The 20,682-nt window shown below is 39.6% G+C and overlaps 1 protein-coding gene across 4 annotated transcripts in view; it reads left to right on the top strand.

Annotated features, from left to right (window-relative positions):
* MYO1B (myosin IB) overlaps positions 1–20,682 on the top strand; it is a 182,268-nt gene that overhangs the window by 107,632 nt on the left and 53,954 nt on the right. For all 4 annotated transcript variants that reach the window (XM_087435510.1, XM_087435512.1, XM_087435513.1 and 1 more), the window contains 5 exons: positions 4,519–4,582; positions 16,093–16,191; positions 17,408–17,511; positions 19,013–19,160; positions 19,433–19,551. In XM_087435510.1, coding sequence (XP_087291636.1) covers positions 4,519–4,582; positions 16,093–16,191; positions 17,408–17,511; positions 19,013–19,160; positions 19,433–19,551 — 534 coding nt within the window. The remainder of the gene's footprint in view (positions 1–4,518; positions 4,583–16,092; positions 16,192–17,407; positions 17,512–19,012; positions 19,161–19,432; positions 19,552–20,682) is intronic.

A 20,682-nucleotide genomic window follows, 5' to 3' on the forward strand; every position in this document is an offset into this window, starting at 1 on the left:
GCTCTTTCGTGCCTCTGGTCTTGACAGAGACGCAGACGCTGCCTGGAGGCAGCTGGGGGAAATATGTTGAGTGTGATGGTGGCATTTTGAAATCAGTCCCTTTTTTCTATGGTTTAACCAATCTTATAAATTCTTATAAAAAAGATATTAACTTTATAAGCTGTCTTCTCATATAACATTACTGGGGACTATTTTTGGTGGTCTTCTATGCCTCTCTGCCAGAGACCCTTCCTCTCCTTTCTCTCTCCTGTCTTTTAGCCCCTTTAAGCTTTTTTGTCATTAGAGTTACCCAGTGCTAAGGCACGAGAATGCTGTCAGGTGGAGAAAGTTTTGATAGCTTGGAAAGTGGAAGACTAAGGTTCCCAAATCCAAGGCTGTGAATTTTTTCCATTGGATTAGCCCCTTAAGTTGTTATAACTGATTTGAGCCATGCCTTTTCCTGTTGTGGTAACATGGCTAATCTCATTACATAAATAGAAGTAGAAGTGAAGTGTGGGCAGATAGAAGTAATTCTAATAGGTCAATCTTCTTTATGGGATAGAGATTTTTTTTTGCTGTTTGCAAGTCACACCCTCTTTAAAAGAATTGCAAATATATTTAGTCTATAGACCATAAAAATGCAGAAAACCATATTACTTAAAGAGTCATTAGTACTTAATGATATTTGAAAATCTAGTGAAAGGCTTGGCAGGTGATCTGACTTATTAAGTAACTTCAGAAAAATCCTGTTATAACACAAGTATTAGGATATGAGATTAATACTTGATTATAGGCTAAATCATTTCATGCCCAGGTTTTAGTAATGTCTCTGCTTTGTGGTCTGACTTGACCAGTAATATGCTCAAATCCATGTTATAATATTATAGTAGGACTCTGCTGTATTTAACCTGTATATAACAGTGGTTTATGACTCCCGGGAAATGACATTTCCTTCGACTGTGTTTGACTGGTTAACCCAGAGTAAATTTCTTGATCTCTTCACTGAAAAATCTGATAGACCCTGAGATGGTCCAGTTATGTGTGCTCCTTGTAGCTGACATTTTAGAACAGTGTTCCCCAGGAGGTGCCTCACAGTGCCCCGCTCCCCACCCACACCTCTAAATTGACATAATTAGCTTCTAAGAAACCCACTGTTTTCGCAAAAAAAAAAAAAAAAAAAATTTAAGGCTTTGAAAATCTCTGTTTGTGACTAAGGATTTTGGAGGGGGGAGGGGTATTATGTTGAGCATCTGCTGGATGCAAAGGGCTGAGCTAGGCCCTGGGGAGTGTAGGAGGGAACCTGTAGGGTCAAGATCACCAAACCTCTCATTCAGTAAGAATTAAAAAAACACAATTTATTAATTTGTTCAAAAACTCTGTTTTTTTAACATAGTTAAACATGGGTCTCCCTGCATCTCCTCTTGCAGCCTATGGTCCTTTCCCCACCAGTAGCCAGAGTGATCTTTACACGCTTATGTCCCCTGCCTGCTGAAAGCCCTCTGTGGCTCCCCCTTGCACCTGGGACACAGTGCAGCCTCTCCCGCAGCCTTCTGGGCCCTGCATGAGCTGGGCCTGCCCCGCCCGTCGCTCACTCTGCCTCAGCCACGTGGCCTGTGTGACCGTCAGGCTTACTAAGCACCTTAGGCCTTTGCATTTGCCGTTCCTTCTGCATGATGGGCTCTGTCCCCAGATCTTTGCATGGCCAGTGTCTTGTATCATTTAGGTCTCACCTCAAATGTCATTTCAGTGATGCTTTTCGTAGACTCTGTGACTTCATCTTGTTTTTATTTTTTTAGGAATTTATCAGTCTCTGGAATTATTGTACTCACTTCCCCTGTTTACATGGTCACTGACCTTAGAGAGAGCAGGAGCCGTGGGAGCAAGCACCTTGACCTTCTTGTTCACTGTGGTGGCCCTAGTAGCTAGAGCAGTGCCTGGTGCCACTATAGACACTCAGAAAACATTTATTGATGAACCAATACCTGTTTTTAAGGAGCTTATACACTAGTGAGAAAAAATAGACATGGCTAAAAATAATTATAACACAACACATAAAAGTTCCCCATGCACAGTTCAGAGGAAATGCTATGGCGGTTGAGAACAGAGAAGTGGGAGGAGTCTGGGACTGGGGACAGTTCTGATGGGCCCATGAGATTTAAATGTGCCAAAATCAAGTGGAGAGCAGGAGGAGCTGGCAGTACAGCATGAGGAAGCCTGGGGAGAGAAACCAGTGTGGACCTGCGTTTGCCAGTTAGTAGCTAGACCAGAGGGTCTGTGAAAGGAGCCGTGGGCCAAAGGGCTGGAAAGATGGGTCACGCCTCAGTTGGAGAGCTTGGAATATCAGGTTCAGGGGCTTGGCCTTTACTTTGTAGGCAGTGGGCAGCCGCTGGTTATTTCTGAGCGACATGATCAGAGTCAAGCTTTTGGAGAGTCAGCAGGGTGTGGCTGAACGAGAAGAGCACTGCTCCGGTGTCAGCTGAATTCTAGGTGCTGTCCCATAGTTTATCCCTGGTCGGCTTCCCATTCCATTCTCTACACTGTTTATTCTACTCTCTTCAGACCTCCTGTCCTTTACTCTCAGCTGATGATATTATGCCTACTTCACAGAAATCATCTTCGTCGTCATCACCCAAGCCCTCAACCTGGGTGCCTCACCTGTCCCTGTATCTGTACACACCCTCCTGTCACACTGGGAGATTCTCAATTCCTGTCTCATACAAATCCCTCCACCTGTGCTCTAGATCCTATTGCCTCCTGTGTCCAGGGACCACCTTCCATCAGAATCATGCTCTCTCTTATGGTCTGTCTCTGACTCTCTTGTGAAGTTACCCTTTCTCCCCTCCTTCGCAGCTGCTTCGCCTCCATTGTCCCCTACCATCATGGAGAGCATCACTGTCCGCTCAGTTGCCTGGGCCACATTCCGTGCCTTTTTAATCCTTGACCCCCTCCTCTCTTACCTTCTGTGTCGGACCAGGACCTGTCATTGTGACTCTGGGTGGCTCTCAACTCTGTTTACTTTTCCCTTTTGCTATGCCTACTAAAGCCAGCAACATTTCTCCCCTGATTACTGCTACCTCCTATCAGCTACCTGTGGTCTTGATTCTTTCCAGTCCATTCCACACTAGCCAAAGTGATCTTGTAAAGAGGCAAGTCTTATCATGGCATCCTTGTCTAGGAACTTTTAATGACATGACTTTGCTGTCAGGAGAATGTCTCAATGTCATGATGTGCTCCAACTTGCCTCTCTAGCGCTTCCCCACTCGCTTCCCCACTCGCCATCCTCACGGATACCAGTTCTTATGCGTGCCCTTTCCTTTTCTCCCACCTCCTTGCCTGCCTGACTTCTCCTGATACTTTGCATTTAAGCTAGGGCAGACTTCCTGCTCCCTTTTTGCCTCCTCTTCTTTGTGCATAGCATCATGACCCACTGTAGGATGTATCCCCGTCCACGGTGATGTTCTGTTGACCTGTCTCAGTTCCCCCCAGACTGTAAGTTCCTTGAGGGCAGGAGTGTGCCTTCCTTTTCCCTTGTGCCTGCTTTAGTACCTAGGAAATGCTTGATAGGCATTTACTTAATGAATAAGTGAAGACTTGAGAAGGGCAGATGACCTGTGACAATGAAGGAGGAGAGGCAAGAAAGCATGCATGAGCTAACAAAAAGTCACAAACTGCCTTGTTGACTGAGGGCCATGTGATCATGTTTCTTCTCCCTTACCACTATTTTGAAAACAGCAAGAGTTAAAATAATTCTTTGGGAGAATTATTTACACACCATCTATTTGACTAAGATAGAACATGAAACGAAACCAAGGACTACTTATTAGATCAGTACACCCTTATCCAAACAAAAAACAGCTGTCAGGGCTATTCTGTTATACTGGTTACTCTTTAACTAGACAGTTATAGACCAATCCTTTAAAAATCACAGTATGAAACTCCTTGTGTATATCACTTTATCATCTATAAAGTGCAATATGAACCTGGGGTTATGTGTTGCTGTATAATCTAGATCCAGAGCCAAAGAGAGTAAAAATGGTCAGTCTGATTCTTAGTTGGGCACGGCACATCAGCATGCATTTGATTTGAGTAGATATAAAAACAGAACTTAGAGTGTTCCATTTTATCCACTGTCACGATGTTTGGAGTATCTAGTTGTGTCTTAAAACATGTTTTCCCTATAAAAGTGAAATACTTGATACTCCAAGTAGTGCACATACAAGGTGTACTTATTCTTCCCAGTTTTTATTCTTGAATTGAATACACACACCCTTCAGAAGTTTGAAATACATATCTGAAATGGAAAAGTCACATGATGGCTGAGAAGATCTGTTCTTAAATTAGCAACATGGTATGTTAGCTTTGAGCTTATGGGGTATTTAGTATGAATTATTTATGGAGGCATATTGTTTTGCATCATGGTTACATAAACTATGTCTTCCTAAACAAACATAGAGGGCTTAGTCTGCTATTCTCTAAGAAGATATGCTGACTGAATATTTTGAGGTGAACTTGAAAACTCACAAAATCTTTCTTTGGCAGGGCAAATATATGGATATTGAATTTGATTTTAAAGGCGATCCACTGGGAGGAGTGATAAGTAACTGTGAGTATTTTACTTGAATCCTTTTAAAATTTGGAATAGTAAAACATATTTATGATAGAGTATTTTAGATACTTAGGTCTTTAAGAGATAGGTATAAGAATACATTTCTTTTTCTTAGATTTTTAACCTGTGCATTTCAGATTGTTTTATAATATGATTTAATTCCTAAATCTTTCTAAAAGATCACTTAAAGTCTTTACTTTTGAAAGACTTGTTAGAAGTCTGCTAAAGAAATAAGATTAGTCCAACTGCATTTTATATTCTATAGGTCTTTAAGCCAATCCAGTGACGAAAGGGACCCTCCAACAGTCATTTTCTTTAACAAAATTAATCTGTGATTAAAAACAAAATATAAATAATTGATTGCCCTGGGCTAACAGTGGTGCCCATCTTCCTCCACTTTATATGGGACACCGCCACAGCATAGCTTGCCAAGCGGTGCGTTGGTGTGCGCCCGGGATCCGAACCGGCGAACCCCGGGCCGCCGCAGCAGAGTGCGTGCACTTAACCGCTTGCGCCACCGGGCCGGCCCTGATTTTAATAACTTTTTGGGTAACATTTATCTAATAAAATGAGTAGATCTGTACTTCAAGTTTTGTTGTGAGAAATTTTGTTTGTCTTCCAGTGTATTTAGATAATTGAAATGTGATACACCTGTTAGGTAGAAACACAGATTTATTTGCCTCCTTGAGTCATGATTTGTGATTGTAGAAGTGAAATGTTGTGTGTCAAAGGTGAAAAAATTAACAAAATCAGATGAGGTCTGCTTAACAGCCCCAGGTCCAGAGTTTTCTCAAGTGGGCATAATGGTCAGTATCTGTTATAAATGTGGCCCTGTCATCAGTGCTTTGGGGCTGCAGCACATGCAGAACTGCCCTGATGTCTCTGCTTCTGTTGATTTCAGAGTTGATTTGTTTGGAAAATTTAAGATGACAACTCAGGGTTTGTGCACCTCCTAATGGAGCGATGGCCTCATTATCCTCTTGAGTCCTCTTGCTTTTTTGAGGGTCACACTGCTGAACCTCCCACTGCCTCTGAGCTCTTCACCACCCCATGGTGCTATTGGGATTTTTAGAATGAAAAAAATCTTAAGTTTGGAGTAGAAAAAAAAAAATGACAAATTGACTCAGGTATCCAGAGCAATGCTCATTAGATTGGTTATAGCAGTGGCTTTCCTTCTTCAAATGAAATGTTATGCTGAACCCCAAACATGAAACAGATAAAATAAGACATGATCTGGTTGAAGAGGAGATGGCTAGCCAGAACCTCTGACCCCCAGATGGCCCCTGAGATCTTCCTGGTGAATTCTAGAACCAGAGGAATGCCATTTGAAAGTTAGTGTTTTCAGTAGCTGGGCAAACTATGCAGCTGATTTTTAAAAAAAATTTTTAAATCAGTGTTTCATAGAGAAACCTATGGCTGGGGTTTCCTCATCATGGAAACAATGGGATTGAACTGGAGGAATTCAGTGGTTCTTCCCATTTCCACCATTCCGTAGTTTTTAAGTAGTTTAATTTTCCATTTTAGTTTGCCTGATTACACACTTTGTATTCCATGCATTGGGATTATCCATATTTATAAAAATATATAATTATTAGAGAAACTTCTTGAACAGGAAGTTTTAATATGAAATGAAATTGGCTAGGACAGTGCTTTTTAGGTTAAATGGTTTTATATGTCAAATATGGAAGCAAAAGTACTCCTGCAAACAATATATGATGTAACCAAACGCAAATGATTTTAATTGTGCCAAGCTTGTTAGGCAGACTCCCTTCACAATGTATGGCAGCTGCTGAGAGCTGTATAGGGAGAGGTATGCCTCAGTTTTAAGACTACCATTTTAAGGAGTGATTAATTTTTATTCTGAAAGATATTCATACATCTTGAGCATTTACTTTTATAAGACAAATTAATTCTAGTTATTAATTTAATAATAGACTATTTCTAAATGAGATAAGTTTACTGCTGTCTTTATAGTACTTACATCTAAAGATCTGGAATGATTGAATCAATATTACTTTTGAAGACTCTAAGAAAATAATAAAATTATAATATAAAGTTATATGTTTTATTAGATAAAATACAAAGTTATTTTTAACTTCCTTTAAGTATTAGAAAATAACTTAGGTTTTATATTTTGAAGTTTAAGTTTTAAACAGAAATGTCTTCCTGCCCCCTAATTCTTACAGTAGCCATGGAGAATAAATATTACACACTCAGTTCTTTTCCAATTAAGATTAATATGTTGTCATGAATTGATTTCATATGGTGTTTGTTACCATTTGTTCCCACAGTGAAATTATATTGAAATTTGTGGTAGTGGGAACACCCTGGTATTTTAGAGTGCCCTTTGCTTTGGAAGGGAAAGGAATACATTAGTGGTGAGAGCAGGAAATTTCACCCTGTGCAGATAGAGGACTGACTCATAGCTGGTCACTGGGAGTTGCTCTCTGCTGGCGTTAAGAGGGTGTAAAGCAATGGGCAAACTCATCCTTGTTCTCTCCAAGCTGCTAAAAGTTAGCATCTTGTAGCCCAGAAAAGAAGACAAAATTTGCCATTTTGTAGGAAGTACGTTTTGCCTCCTTTTCCAGCAACCGCCTGCTAAAAGCATAGATCATTGTTGCCTGTAATTATTACTTTGAAAAAGGCATAAGATCACTCGAGCCAGTTCTGTGCCCAGGAAGTGGGAAAGAAAGCCCAATCACTTACTCTCTCTTTCTAAAAGAGTTTTGCTATAAAACTGAAGTCTTGAACTCACTTGAAAGCTACGTGTCCCTGAGGTTAGTATCATTAGGAGAGAGGTGTTACAAAAATAGAAACTGGCAAACATTTGCTTCGAGAGAGAAGATAAAATCTGGAAGCACATCCAGATGTTTGGCTGATGTGAGGTAATATTTCTCCTACTTTCTTAATGCTTGTAGGTCTCATAAAATTTATACATTCATATTTGAGGATTTTGGATCTAGTGTTACGAACTGAAAACTTTTGGAAATCTGTTGCTTTTGTTAATGGTCACAGACACTTTCTTATAGCTGTGACACTTGATGGCAATTTAGATTGTGGAGAAAATGTGGTACAAGTCTCAAGGGATTTTATGTCCTAAAAGAATAATAGCACAGAGATATATATGCTGTGAAAAAGCCTTATGTTTTAAGTGTGCATATACCTGTGTAAACTGTAAGGACAGGAGATATGGCTGTCCTCTTCACAGTAGTGTAGAGGTGCTCAGTAACTGCTGGTGATGAGGATGGAATTGGTTAAATATAGGCGGGTGCTACCTTTTCCTGCTTCATTATTTGAGGCATATCCATGAGCTTACTTAATGTAACTTGTATTGGTTTATCACGTGGTTTCCAATGTCTAAACAAAAAGACAGCAAGTTACTTAATTCTCTGTGCCTCCAGTTTTTCATCTTTGAAGTGGGATGATAATAGTACTGATCTCACAGGGTTGTGATGACGTGTAAGTTATTTGTTAACGTCTAACGCACTTGTAACAGTCCCTGGCCCATAGTAAGCACTCAAATGTTTGCTTCTTTTCATTATTATATACTTATTTATTGTCTCTAGCCCCAAGCCAAATATATGCCCTATAAGGACAGAAACTTTGTTTGGTTCATTGCTAGAAGTCAGCAAGTAAAATGTGCCTGACATCTAATATATATTTGCTTAATTAATTAATTATCACACAAGTACACAATGTACAAGTAGAGTTGACATAGAGAAATTTATTGAGAAATAAAGCTTCTGCTTTATTGGATAATTTTATCTGAGTATTCTATGCCGGTCAATTTTATATACTTTTTCTAAATCCCAGAAAGGCAAACAAAGTTATTAGTAGTCAAACTTCATCTGTTCCCGGCTTCTGTGTTCAGCTTGAAAAAGTAATATGATCCTGTGAATTATGAAGGAAAGCAAATGTTGAAATTGGTGTGTGGTCCAGTAATTATTACTGCCCAATAAACCACCCCAAACTTAGTAGGGTAAAACAACAGCTCTTTTCTATGCTCTTGGATTCTGTGGGTCAAGAATTCAGATGGGGCACAGAAGGGTTGGCTTGTCTCTGTAACTCAGATTATTGGGGGTGACTTGCCTTAATGGAGATTGGAATCCTCTAGAAGCTTTGTCACTCATATGGCAGGCTCCCGGGCTGGGATGAGTTAAAGGCTGGACTCAGCTGGGACTGTTGACTAGAGCCACCTATATGTGGTCTGTTGTTGTTTGGGCTTCTCACAACGTGGTGGATAGGTTCTGAGAGAGAATGTTCCAGGAGGGGACATTCCTGACAGCAAGTGTTCGAAGAGAACCAGGAGGAAGCCAAATTAGCCTGGTAAATCATACAGTGTCCCTTCTGCTGTACTTTTAAGTCAAAGCAGTCACAACCTTGCCCAGTTTCAGGGGTGGGGTATGTAGATCCCACCTCTCAATGGGAAGAGTGTCAAAGACTTTGTGACCATTTTATGTTAAACAGCCTCAATCTGATAGATTGTTTTCAGAAATAGCCACAATGATTTTTCACCTTGTGTCCATACCCGTGGGTAGTCCCCTCTCTCAGTGACTCGAGGCTTGGCCATGGGATTTGTTTTGGTCAATGGAGCAATTAGCAAATATGGCACAACCAGAGACTTGAAAATTGGTTACAGATTGGAGCTTGTTCTCTCTTGTTCCTCTTGGGAACTCTCTCATCACCACCATGTCGATGAATCTAGGCTAGTTTGCTAGATGATGAGAGACACGTGGAATGAACCCCCAGACATGAGTGAGGGCATCTTAGATCAACCAGCTGCCAGTCAACCTGCCAGCAGACCACCAGCCCATGAAGCCTAGCAGATGCATGCCAAGTTGTCTTAGACCAGAAGAACTACAAAGGTGACTCTCAGACTCATGAACTAATAGCTGGTATTGTTGTAAGCTACCAAGTTTTGGGGCAATTTGTTATGCAGCAAAAACTGATACAGAGGTCTAGTAGATAATACCCTTTCTCTTGCCCAGTTTGGAAACACGTGAGAAATAGGCACAGGAATCAAGCTGGAGAGTAGGCAGCTTTATTCCTCTTAGAGACAAAGTTGAAGAAAGTGGCTTTTGGTTTATCACCCGAGTGGGTATACTACTACAGTCATGCGCCACACAGGACGTTGCCGTTGATGATGGGCCACATATATATACAATGATGGTCCCATAAGATTAGTACCATATAGCATAGCTATGTAATAGGCCATACCATCTAGGTTTGTGTAAGTACACTCTGAGGTGTTCACACAACGACAAAATCGCCTAATGATGCATTTCTCAGAACACCCCCTTGTTGTTAAGCGACCCGTGATTGTAGTCCTCTGGCAGTATGGCCCGTGTCAACAGCGCTCAGCAACCGCTGGCCTCTCCTTCTGTGCGTTGCTCCTTCTATCTTACAGCACTGGGGAGTAGAGCTCAGTAAGTACACGGTGTGGGGAACCAGAGGGCCGAGCTGTATATGCATGTCTATTCCCCTCTCCAGACCTCACTACTTGGAGAATTCCTTGCTCCTGCCAAGGGGAAGAATGAGTAAGGGGCTGAGAGAGGCTAGGGGAGTTAGTCTAAGGAGATCCCCCAACATGGAATCATAAAGCAGGAGGAAGCGACCACCTCGCTCATAGGGAAGGTGGGGGATGGAACAAATCGCTCTGAATTCTTTTTCTTTCACATTTCTTCTGAATTTATGATACAATTGGCTTCACTTTTATCTGCTGTCTACCTCATGGGATGTTGTTTAATCTATATATATGGTGCATTCATGCCATTTTGTAGGATATGGAGTATAATTTTACTCTTTTAAATAGTTTGTGATTTATAGCTTTGTTCTCCCTTTTATATCATATCCTTGATATTATTGATGACAAGTCACTGATTAGGTGTAAAACTGCCTGTTATAGCACTTCCTAAAGGAAACTCTGATCTGCTCTGTTTTCTGGGAATGTATACATTAAGGTGGAATTGGAGACGACCTGTACAGAAGTTAGTTCTCGACAGCAAGTGAATGTTCATCAGTAAACAGTGTCTGTTTTTAATGTCTTCTTTAGGGTCAAAATGCACCAAAAACCTGAGACAGTGCACTACCTAGTTTATAATACAAGGCTGGGCTTTTGTAGCATTTTGATAGTTAAAGCTCTGGAAGACAGAAATGGTCAACCATTGGTTGTAAAGTATCTGTAGCAATAAAAGAAATTTCAAAGAGCAGTTCTGTTACTCTGTAATGGATGGCTTTATATAAGAGTAGATGCTTTCCTTTGTCTCAGTTTTACTTTGGTGTTCTTTCTTTTACAAAAATATGGTTACCATTAAAAAAGACCATACGTTTATCATGAAACAAGATTATATACAAATCTAGAAGAAGCCAGATGTTCAAATATTTCTAAATTAATTAGGATAGTATGTTTAATAATAAGATATTATGTACTAGATATTTCATTAATTTTATTTCAGGATTTGGCATGGGATTTTAGATTCAGATACAATTATGAGTAAATTTTCAATTATTAGATAAACATTAAATTTGTATTAGAAAACAGTCTGTTGTGAAAATACATGTATGCTATATGTACATAACCAGATCCTAATAAAAAACAGTAGTTGATTAGGTGTATAATAAGCCAAGTTTTCTTAGTGTTTTATAGCCTAAGTTAATGTTTCACGGGCAGACACTGGAACCCTTTCACAACTTTTCATGCAGCATGTCCAGCTACCTTTAGTGCTGATTTTTATAACGTCAGTATGCTGACTTTTAAGTAAAACCTTAAGCTGATTTTGTCAAAATTAAAATGCTGCAAGGGAGGTGAGTTAAGAGAAAATTGTAACGTGCGTGCCAGATGTTTTAGATCTCGCAAAGCCTGTAACCTACAAATAGATAGCGATCTCTGTGAGCTCCAGGCTGAGAGAGAGCCCTGTGCGGAGCATCCACATCTACTTTCTTTTACTGTAATGCACGTGCACAGTGAACGACGTGTAGGAAGACATTTGCCCCATCTTTTTGACTTTAAAATTTGTCATTAGTGAAACTTCCTAATTTTTAATATTGAGAGGTATGTCATCTATTTCCAGAAAAAGTATAGAGGGCCCGGCCCAGTGGCGTAGTAGTTAAGTTTGTGCACTCTTGCTTCAGCGGCCTGGGGTTCGGATCCCAAGAGTGGACCTACACACTGCTCATCAAGCCATGCTGTGGAGACATCCTGCATACAAAATAGAGGAAGATTGGCACAGATGTTAGCTCAGGGACAATCTTCCTCACCAAAAAAAAAAAAGAAAAAGTATAGAGTTGATTTTAGATTAGTTATCCCAATATATGAGCCAACATAAGTTCATAGAGTTTTCCATTGAAACCAGCATCATTTATGTCCAGTAATTCACTGGGTTGTTTGACATTTTTTCTTTTTAGGGATGGTTATCCAAGACAAGAGAGACAAAAGGGAGATAAATTGTACTTACTTAAATTTCAAGCCCGTAATTATTACTAAATGTATCATTTTGCTTTAATGAAGGGGGGTAATCAATCGGAAGAACCTGAATGCCACTGAAGCTCTTTTTTCATAATGTTTATGTGTGAGCATTGGGAGGAGGAGCACAGGGTCTCAGGGGGTCGTCGGCCAGTGTTCTGCATCCTGGGCTTTCATTGTCATTCTGGCCTTACTGGCAAAACTAAAGACAAAGCTGATTTTTCCTTAAGCTTTAATCAAGAACTTGGACCATTTCTTTTTTTCAGTCAGGGAGATTACACATAAAATAAAGAAACTTTGATCATACTATCTAATCTTGCATCTGTTATGTTCCAAAGTAATGTGATTTCTTTTTCTTTCCAAACCACTACTTGTCCTTTTATTCCTTTGCCTATTAAAAGACTTCCTTCTCCAGCAGGTGCATTTTACTTCTTTCATATCTTGTGCCGTGGGGAGGCTGTCCTGTGGCAAGCACAGGCACATGTACGTGCCCTGGACTAGCTGCTAATTAGTCAAAACTGAGAAAACCCCTAAATGATGGCCTAGTTCTGTTAATAGTCAGATGGCAGCGGCATGGTGAGGTAGGTGGGGAGGTTCTGATTCCAGAGTTTCTCTCTCCTTACCTGTTGATTTTCCCCTTTAGAATGGCTTAATAGGTTTATCTCTTCCCTTAAAACTGAAATTTATATCAAATTTAATATGAACTGAAATGCGTATCTCGAGAGCAGAATGGAGCTGCGTGGGAATATGTGGAGACTCTTATGCTCTCTTCTCTACTAAATATTTGGCATGTCCTGTACTCTCCCTTACGAACTCTTGTTAGCAGAGGCTCAGTCAGTGGTAGCAGAAGCATGTTAAGCAGAAGAGAAGGCTGTGCCAGTGTGTTGCTTTGACTTAATTCGGGAGCACGTTTAAGTAAATTAAAATGATTAGGTGGCAAGTCCTTACAGTGAATTGAGTTTATGTTCTGTACTTTAAGTAATTATTTGATATGGCTTCATACTGTTAGATTATGTTGGTGCATGCATATTAAAAATATAGAATAGAAAGTGATTTTAAGCATTAGTAAATTATTTTGGGGCAAACATTCCTCCTGATTGTTTTTCTACCTGGAAGCTTGTGACTTATGAGAAAAGTCATAAAGAAATAGGAGGCTCTGGGGTAATAGGCTAGCATTTTAGGGTTCCTCATTTTGTGATTGAGTTGCTTAGGTGAAGGCATATATTTTATGTAAAGTACAACCTTTCCAAGTGTTTATAAATTTTGCATTCTTTTTTGCTGGAAGATTATAAAGAGCATGAGCATGATCCCTTAGTCACTGGAGCTTGGAATTCTGGCCCTGTCGCTTGGTAACAATGTGATGTGAGCGTCATTTTCTCATCTGTGAAATAGGGCTTATAAAACCATCAGGGCAGGTGTTCGGGATTGAATATGGTAACGAATGAGAAACACCAAATGCATGGGGGAAGGTCAGTGAAATTTCCCTCTCTGCTTCCCCTTTGCGCCTTCCCTTTTAAACACATTGTATTGTGTTTCATATTTGAATATGATAGTAATCACTGATCATATCAGCGTTTGTGGTTCAAGAAGTACACAGCCTACATTCCTTTCCAGACTGTGCACAAGCAGATATTATTCTTTAACTTGGTGGCTGTTATCTGCTGAATCTCGTAGCCATTGCTGTTTCTCTCCTCTTCATTGTCTATGAGCATTTGTCCAAAAATGCCAAGCATTAGTCTGGCCCATGTGTTCCTGTTGCAGTGTGGCCCTGTCACATGGTTTGAAGGTGTTGTTTCATGTCTTGAAGCACTGCAGTTTGCTTTTGTTGGAATGTGATTGGATAAGTGCCACGAAACAATGATTTGTCATCATTACTAAGGCGCCCCTATGAGGTGAGAAGGCAGCAGGCTGCTACTGCTTGTGAGGCATGGATTCTTAGCGCTATGGGAAGAGCCTGGGGTTTGTGGGCTTTGACGGGAGAAGGACACATGGTTATTCTGCCTTCTCCACCCCTAACTGCTGCTCTCTCTTAAGGGCCGTGGCATCCCACCTTGGAAAGAGCTGCTGCTGGTGGTTTGGGTGGTGGGAGAAATTGGGAGCGTGAGTGACTCTTGTAGGCCAAGAGTCATGTTTGCAGTCGACGCCAGGCTCATTCCCAAGTAGTTCCTGGCACACAGTGGGTGAGCAGTAAGTCAGTTGATTGAAGGAATTTGTGCATGAGCGGATGAAGTAAACTGTAGCATTTGTTTATATTTTTCATGTAGTCGAGTTACTTTCTTCTAGGCTTGAGGAATTTCCTAGAAGGATTAGCTTCTTAATGAAGAATCTGCTCACTCCTTGTGGGTTCTTTCTTCTAAAACTGCATTAGTCTTCTTAGGACCACATAGGAACTTGGTCATATGATAAATACAGCCATACTGCATTTTTATCCTTACCTGTTTATTCTGTCTTCTGCTCTGTATGTCAGTATTTACTTATTGATTGAAACATTCAATCCTTAGAGATGATGAATATCACACAATCCTTTCTTTTCTAAATTTTGTCTCACTTGTGCTTTTCGATTCCTGTTTTCTTTCTTTTTGCTAAATATGAAGTCTTCGTTATTCTCCATGTATGATTTGAGGGCATTGGCAGTCATCCAAGTCAAATGAGAGCTGGAGATGAAAATTAAAACTCCACAGCATCCTGTTCCTAATAATTTTTGTATTTACATATTTTTGTTCTCTTTTTAGTCAACTTAATTTTATGTGTCCTTGCAGCTCATCTCTTCACTCTTACAAATGACTTTATGTTTTCAGAGCACCCTAGGACTTCTCATTCATCGTATCTACACTTTTTAACTCTACCTAGCCTCCTCTTCACATGCGGGTGTGGATGCCAGAAATACAAATTAAGAAATTCAATGAGCATTCCCGGAAACATCGCACATTGTTCTCTCTCTCATTCATTTTTTGGATAATGTTTAGATTTCAACCTGATTGGAAATCAAATGTGTGTGTTTTCTAGAATTAGTGCTCAATAATGGGATCACTGATTTGGAATTTTATAACTAAATTTGGCCTTTGCCCACAGGACCCAGATCCTCTTTTATATCACCGGTCAGTGATAAGCAGGAGTCCAGGCAGGAATATTCTCCACCATTGTACTTTGCCATTTCCTGCATACTGCCACAATGGCTGCTTTCTGGTTGGCTGGCTCGCTCCTTTCCTTCCTTCCTCCCTTCCTCCCTCCACATCTCTTCCTTCCTCCCTCCCTGCTTCCCTTCCTCCCTGCTTCCCTCCCTCCCTCCTTCCCTCTCTGGATGAAAGTTTGAAAACATGATAAGACATCAGATTTATGCGATGAAAAGTTATTTGGAATCAATAAAAGTATACTGTCAAATAACACCAAATTCCATTAAAGAGAACCACCTTTCATTCTCTAAGACTTCAACATATCAAGAAAATCTGCTTCACTTATCCCAGGTCGCAGCACATACGGATATAAGATGGGGTCTGCACTTGGGTCACATGGTCTGATTTCAAATCCTGCTTAAAGTCTTGGACTGTCAGTTTTTTCATCTGTTAAATAAAACCTTACAAAATGATTGGGAGGATTCAATGAGATAATTAATGTCTGTAAAGCACTTAGCACATAATAAGATCTCAAAAATGTTAACTTTTAACATTATAATAAGTGGATTTATAACTGAATGGCTGAATTTCATTGCTGAGATTTGTAATGCTACATTTTGAAGAATTTACTGTTATCTTATATGATATAAAACCAAGAGAATATTGTATAAAAACTATAGTCTTTAACTTGTTGAATGTATTGTTGAACATATTTTGTATATTCACTGATGTTTAAAAAGAACCTGATTTGTTTAATTTGCTGATTTCAGTTAGGGTTGTCCTTCCTGGAAGTAGAACTGAAAATGTATCTTCTGTTATTATTTTATTAATACAAAACAGAAAATGAAAAAAAAAAGGTGCGGGGAGGAGAACATGGTGGATTTGAAAGTGAAATTAATACTATACTATGATTTGATTCTTTTCCTCTTTAGATCTTTTAGAGAAATCTCGAGTTGTTAAGCAGCCAAGAGGTGAAAGAAACTTCCATGTATTCTATCAGCTGCTCTCTGGAGCCTCTGAAGAGCTCCTCAGTAAGTCCTTGTTTGTATGTTTTAATTTTTAATGTCACCACATTTTCCAAAGCATTCTTTTTAAAAGTGTCCCAGAAGCTTTTCCACTTCCGTCTTAAAATTTTTCCATGCCTCTGGTTGAAGAAAATGGTGTGTTTACCTCTATCGTACCCCAGCATTTGTTTTATATGTGTTCCTGTCCCTTACCAGACACTGGGCCAGAGGTCTCAGATGGTTTACCAGCAGAGCTAAATATTGGGGGAGGGGCTAATCATAAATTTACAAGATAAAATGGAAGAATATAATTATTCCACTTGGGGAGAGAGTTAGATAAACTTATTAGCAGGGAGCAGTAGGTGAGTACAATTATAAAACAAGGAATTTCTCAGTGGAAATTTAAAAGTAGTGAGAAGACATTTGTAACTGATAGAAGAGTTAAAAATCTGACCTTTGGATATTTTAGAGAATTAATATAAATCCATCGGGATAGTAGCCAAAAGCCTAGTGATGAAAAGTTTTGAACAAATAGTTCAAACAAGAAGAGCTATGGAAAGTCAACAACATTTGGATGAAAATCATCCTTACTAATAATCAACAAATGCAAATTAAAATAGCACTGAAGTATTCACTATACATATATTAGCAAAAATTATTAAAAAGGATGAAGCTGGCAGAGTTGTCAGGCATTGGTCTCCTTAAAGCTTGTGGGTGTCACTTCAAAGTGAGGTCTTCTTCTTGGGGAACTAATTGGCAATCCAAAATAAGTTATAAAATGATCAGAACCTGCCTCCCAGGCACACCATTTTTTGGAATCCCAGTGAAATCCCAAAGAAATAATTCAGAAGAATCCAAAAAAAATTTTGTATGAGGACATTTATCACTGCCCTATGTTTATTATTATAGACTGGAGAGAACCCAAATGTCCAATGGTGGGGGACTGGGCAGACATCTTATGTTATAGTGAAATAGTACATCAAAGATATTTTATATTATAAAAATATGGAAAGAGCCTTACCCAATAAGAATAAATGTAAAAAAACAGAGTTTGAGATATGTACAACAGTGTTAAAGGTGATTTTAGAAAAGTGCTATTATTGGTATTTGGGTATCAATTTTTATTCTGTTGATTCAATACATAATGTAAAAGTCATTTTATCTGAAGGATTAAAGGAATGAGATATTAAAGATGATTAGATTTATTGAAGTAACTTATCAACTTATGTGTGTGATTCAATAGATAAACTTAAACTTGAGCGGGACTTCAGCAGATATAACTACCTGAGTTTGGACTCTGCCAAAGTTAATGGAGTGGATGATGCGGCGAATTTCAGAACCGTTAGGGTAAGGTGTAAACCCCTGAAGATGAGTAGCACTATATTGCTCAACTGGAATTGGTAACATTCTGACTTCTTAAAAGTGTAGCTCGTGCTCCCTAATGTTTTAGAATTATACAAGAATTTATTGTATTCTTTGTATTTATTGTATTAGTTTGATTTTTTTACTAACTCAAAAATCATACAATATTGTGAAGGCCATGCTTTACTAGAGTGTGTGATTTTACTATTTATCAAAAGGAGCTTTCTTATTATATTATCTTGACTCTTTTAATGTTATATTTAAATTCCAAGTATTTTCATCTCCATAGCTCAGTAGCTAATTTCTGGCTATGAAAACTGTCCTAGGAACATGTTAATATGAAACTATCTTTGAGACAGAAGTCATGTTTTAATACAGTTTGTTAAAAGTCATATATAAACTGGAATGATTGGCGTTTCATGTTCATTAGAAAAAAATTATTTTAAATAATAGCCTACGTTGTATGTTTATGTGGCACTTTGAAAATTACTCCTATTAGGACATGATGTAGTTAACTGTTATTTACTTCCAATGAGACAGCTGTGGTGGTGGTGGGGGGAGTAGGTCGGATTATAGATAAAACGAGATTGACAGCAGTTCATCTTTGGGGGTGAGGGAAAATGACATGGAGTTCTTTTTCTGTTCTCTGTGCTTTTGTATATGTTTGAAATTTTCCATAACAAAAAACTTAAATTACTCCCATTGCTAGGTAGCCTAGTCACAAACAGACAAACAAATCAAAATAAATTGGGCTAGTCTCAAAAAGAAAGCATTTCTTAGAGCATGTCATTTTTTAAAACTGTGTAAACATCCTCATATGGGAAGCCTCTTGGTTCCTGGACATGATTTTAAGACTTGAGTTCAAGACTGGTTCTATAATCACTTTGCCTGGCAAATCATTGGCATTCAGTAAAAGTTTATGACTAAACCAATGTTCCTTGTTACCCATAGTGCCTTGGATCAGGCACTTTGTCTTTGCAAACCACGGTTTTTCCCATATGTAAGATAAACAAGGAGGTTTATTTTGTAGGGAGTTATAAAAGATTTTTGTTTGGTTTTGTTTCTAGCAGCAGAACCCAACTATAAAAAAAGACATGCGGGCACAGACACACACACGCACGCGCGCACACACACACGCACACACTCTCTGAGCCGCTGCAGTTGAAGCAAGAGTGGGAACTCAAGGCTCAGCTTTCAGCCTCTTCTCCTTCTCTCTTTCTCTTTGCACGCCCCCCTTTGCCACGGCGTGCGAAGTGCCCTAGGGCTCCTTGAGTCATAGCTTGAAACCCCTGAACAAGTTATAGCCCCCCATTGGTGCTACATCAGGTCTGTTAATAGGTTTGCCTTTTGGAAAGTTTATTCTGGGATACTTTGTCTTTTTTGTTGTTGTGTTTTGTGTTTTCAGAACAAATCTGTTAATATGATTCTTTTAAAAAAAAATAATAAAGAACCACAGAAAGAAAACCGGTGCTTTTTCCCCTCTCAGAACGCCATGCAGATTGTGGGTTTTATGGACCATGAAGCCGAGTCCGTCTTGGAGGTGGTGGCAGCCGTGTTGAAACTGGGCAACATCGAGTTCAAGCCGGAATCTCGAGTGAATGGTTTAGACGAGAGCAAAATCAAAGATAAAAACGGTACGTCAGTGCAGAGTCAACTTTGTTTAGAAAACTTCCTTTGAACTTCTGCCCGGTTTTTAATCTAGAAAGTAAAACTTTTGCTTTTCATTGGTTTGAAAAACCTTTCTTGTGAAACTGAGCAGAAACTTAATTACAGCTAAGTTAAGTCTTTTGATTTGTGTATTTTCTGTTCAGTTTGAATGTGATTTAGAAAGAACACTCGAAGCCTTGAAAATGATTATTAGCAGCACATGTACAGTTACTTTTTGTGTCCGTTTCCCCCCCAACAGAGTTAAAAGAGATTTGTGAGTTGACCGGCATTGATCAGTCGGTTCTAGAACGGGCATTCAGTTTCCGCACAGTTGAGGCCAAGCAGGAGAAAGTTTCAACTACACTGAACGTGGCTCAGGTGGGTGAAACATAACATCCAGAAGTGAGTTTTTAAAAACTGTGATATTTTTATACAAGCAGAAACAAAAATTTTACTTTTATTTTGCAGGCTCTTATCCTAACTGTGATACTCTATTCCAGGCATCTTTCTAGGCAGTGGGGCAGAAACTAAACAGATGAAGATTCCTGCCCTCATGGAGCTTAAAATTTTGGCACGAGGAGCCGGACAATAGCCAGTAGACCTAATAAATAAATAAATATATATAGCAAGCCAGCTGTGGACAAAGAGAAAAAATAGAGCAGAGTGAGGGAGATCCATAATGCTGGGGGTGGGGAGGTTGGGTCTAAGTGAGGTGGGAAATGACTGGAGAGATTTGAGCATGAGGGGTGTGACCTGTCTTGTATTTCAAAGGGTCATTCTGGCTACAGTGTGGAGAGCAGAGTGTAGGGGAAGGAGGAGGAAAAGCAGGGTGATGCGTGGTTTGAACAGTGACAGCAGTGGAGTGAGAAGTGGTCACATCTGGATGTATTGTGAAGCAGAGGCAGGAGGATGTGCTAATGGCTTGATATGTGGTATGACAGAAAGAGGAGAGTCAGAGATGACTCCCAACATTTTTTGCCCAAGCGACTGGAAAAATGGAATTGCCATTTACTAATTTGGAGAACACAGTGGGAGAAGCCAGCTTGTGGTCAAATGGCCAAATTGGCCTCCCTGCGTTCTTTATTGTACCCCCTCTATCCTCCACACTGAGGCCAATGAGGTCTTTCTAAGACACAAATCTGAGCTGCTTACTTCTTCTCTCCTTTGGTTCAAGTTAAATGGATGGATGAAGGGATGGATGAATGGATGGATGAATGGATGGATGAAGGGATGTATACCTAGGCAGCTTCTGGAGCCTTTTCACTGTAAACCCTTGGTTCTATTAATGGCTTAAACACTTTCCCACCAGTCATTGTGGATCTGGGCTAGAATTAAATGACTAATTGAGGACTTTTCCCACTCAGGCCTACTTTGTCCAACTGTATTCTCATCCCTCTGTAAGCAGTCTTAAGCATCTGTAAGACAGTAGGGTGGATTTAATCTTTCTCTCTGCTACTCTGAACTAATCTTTCCCACTAATCCAAGAATGCATACATGTCTTTAGCTTTC

Source organism: Ceratotherium simum, chromosome 9, assembly GCF_057802395.1.
Source record: "Ceratotherium simum simum isolate JZ-2026a chromosome 9, ASM5780239v1, whole genome shotgun sequence".
Lineage (NCBI taxonomy): Eukaryota > Metazoa > Chordata > Mammalia > Perissodactyla > Rhinocerotidae > Ceratotherium > Ceratotherium simum.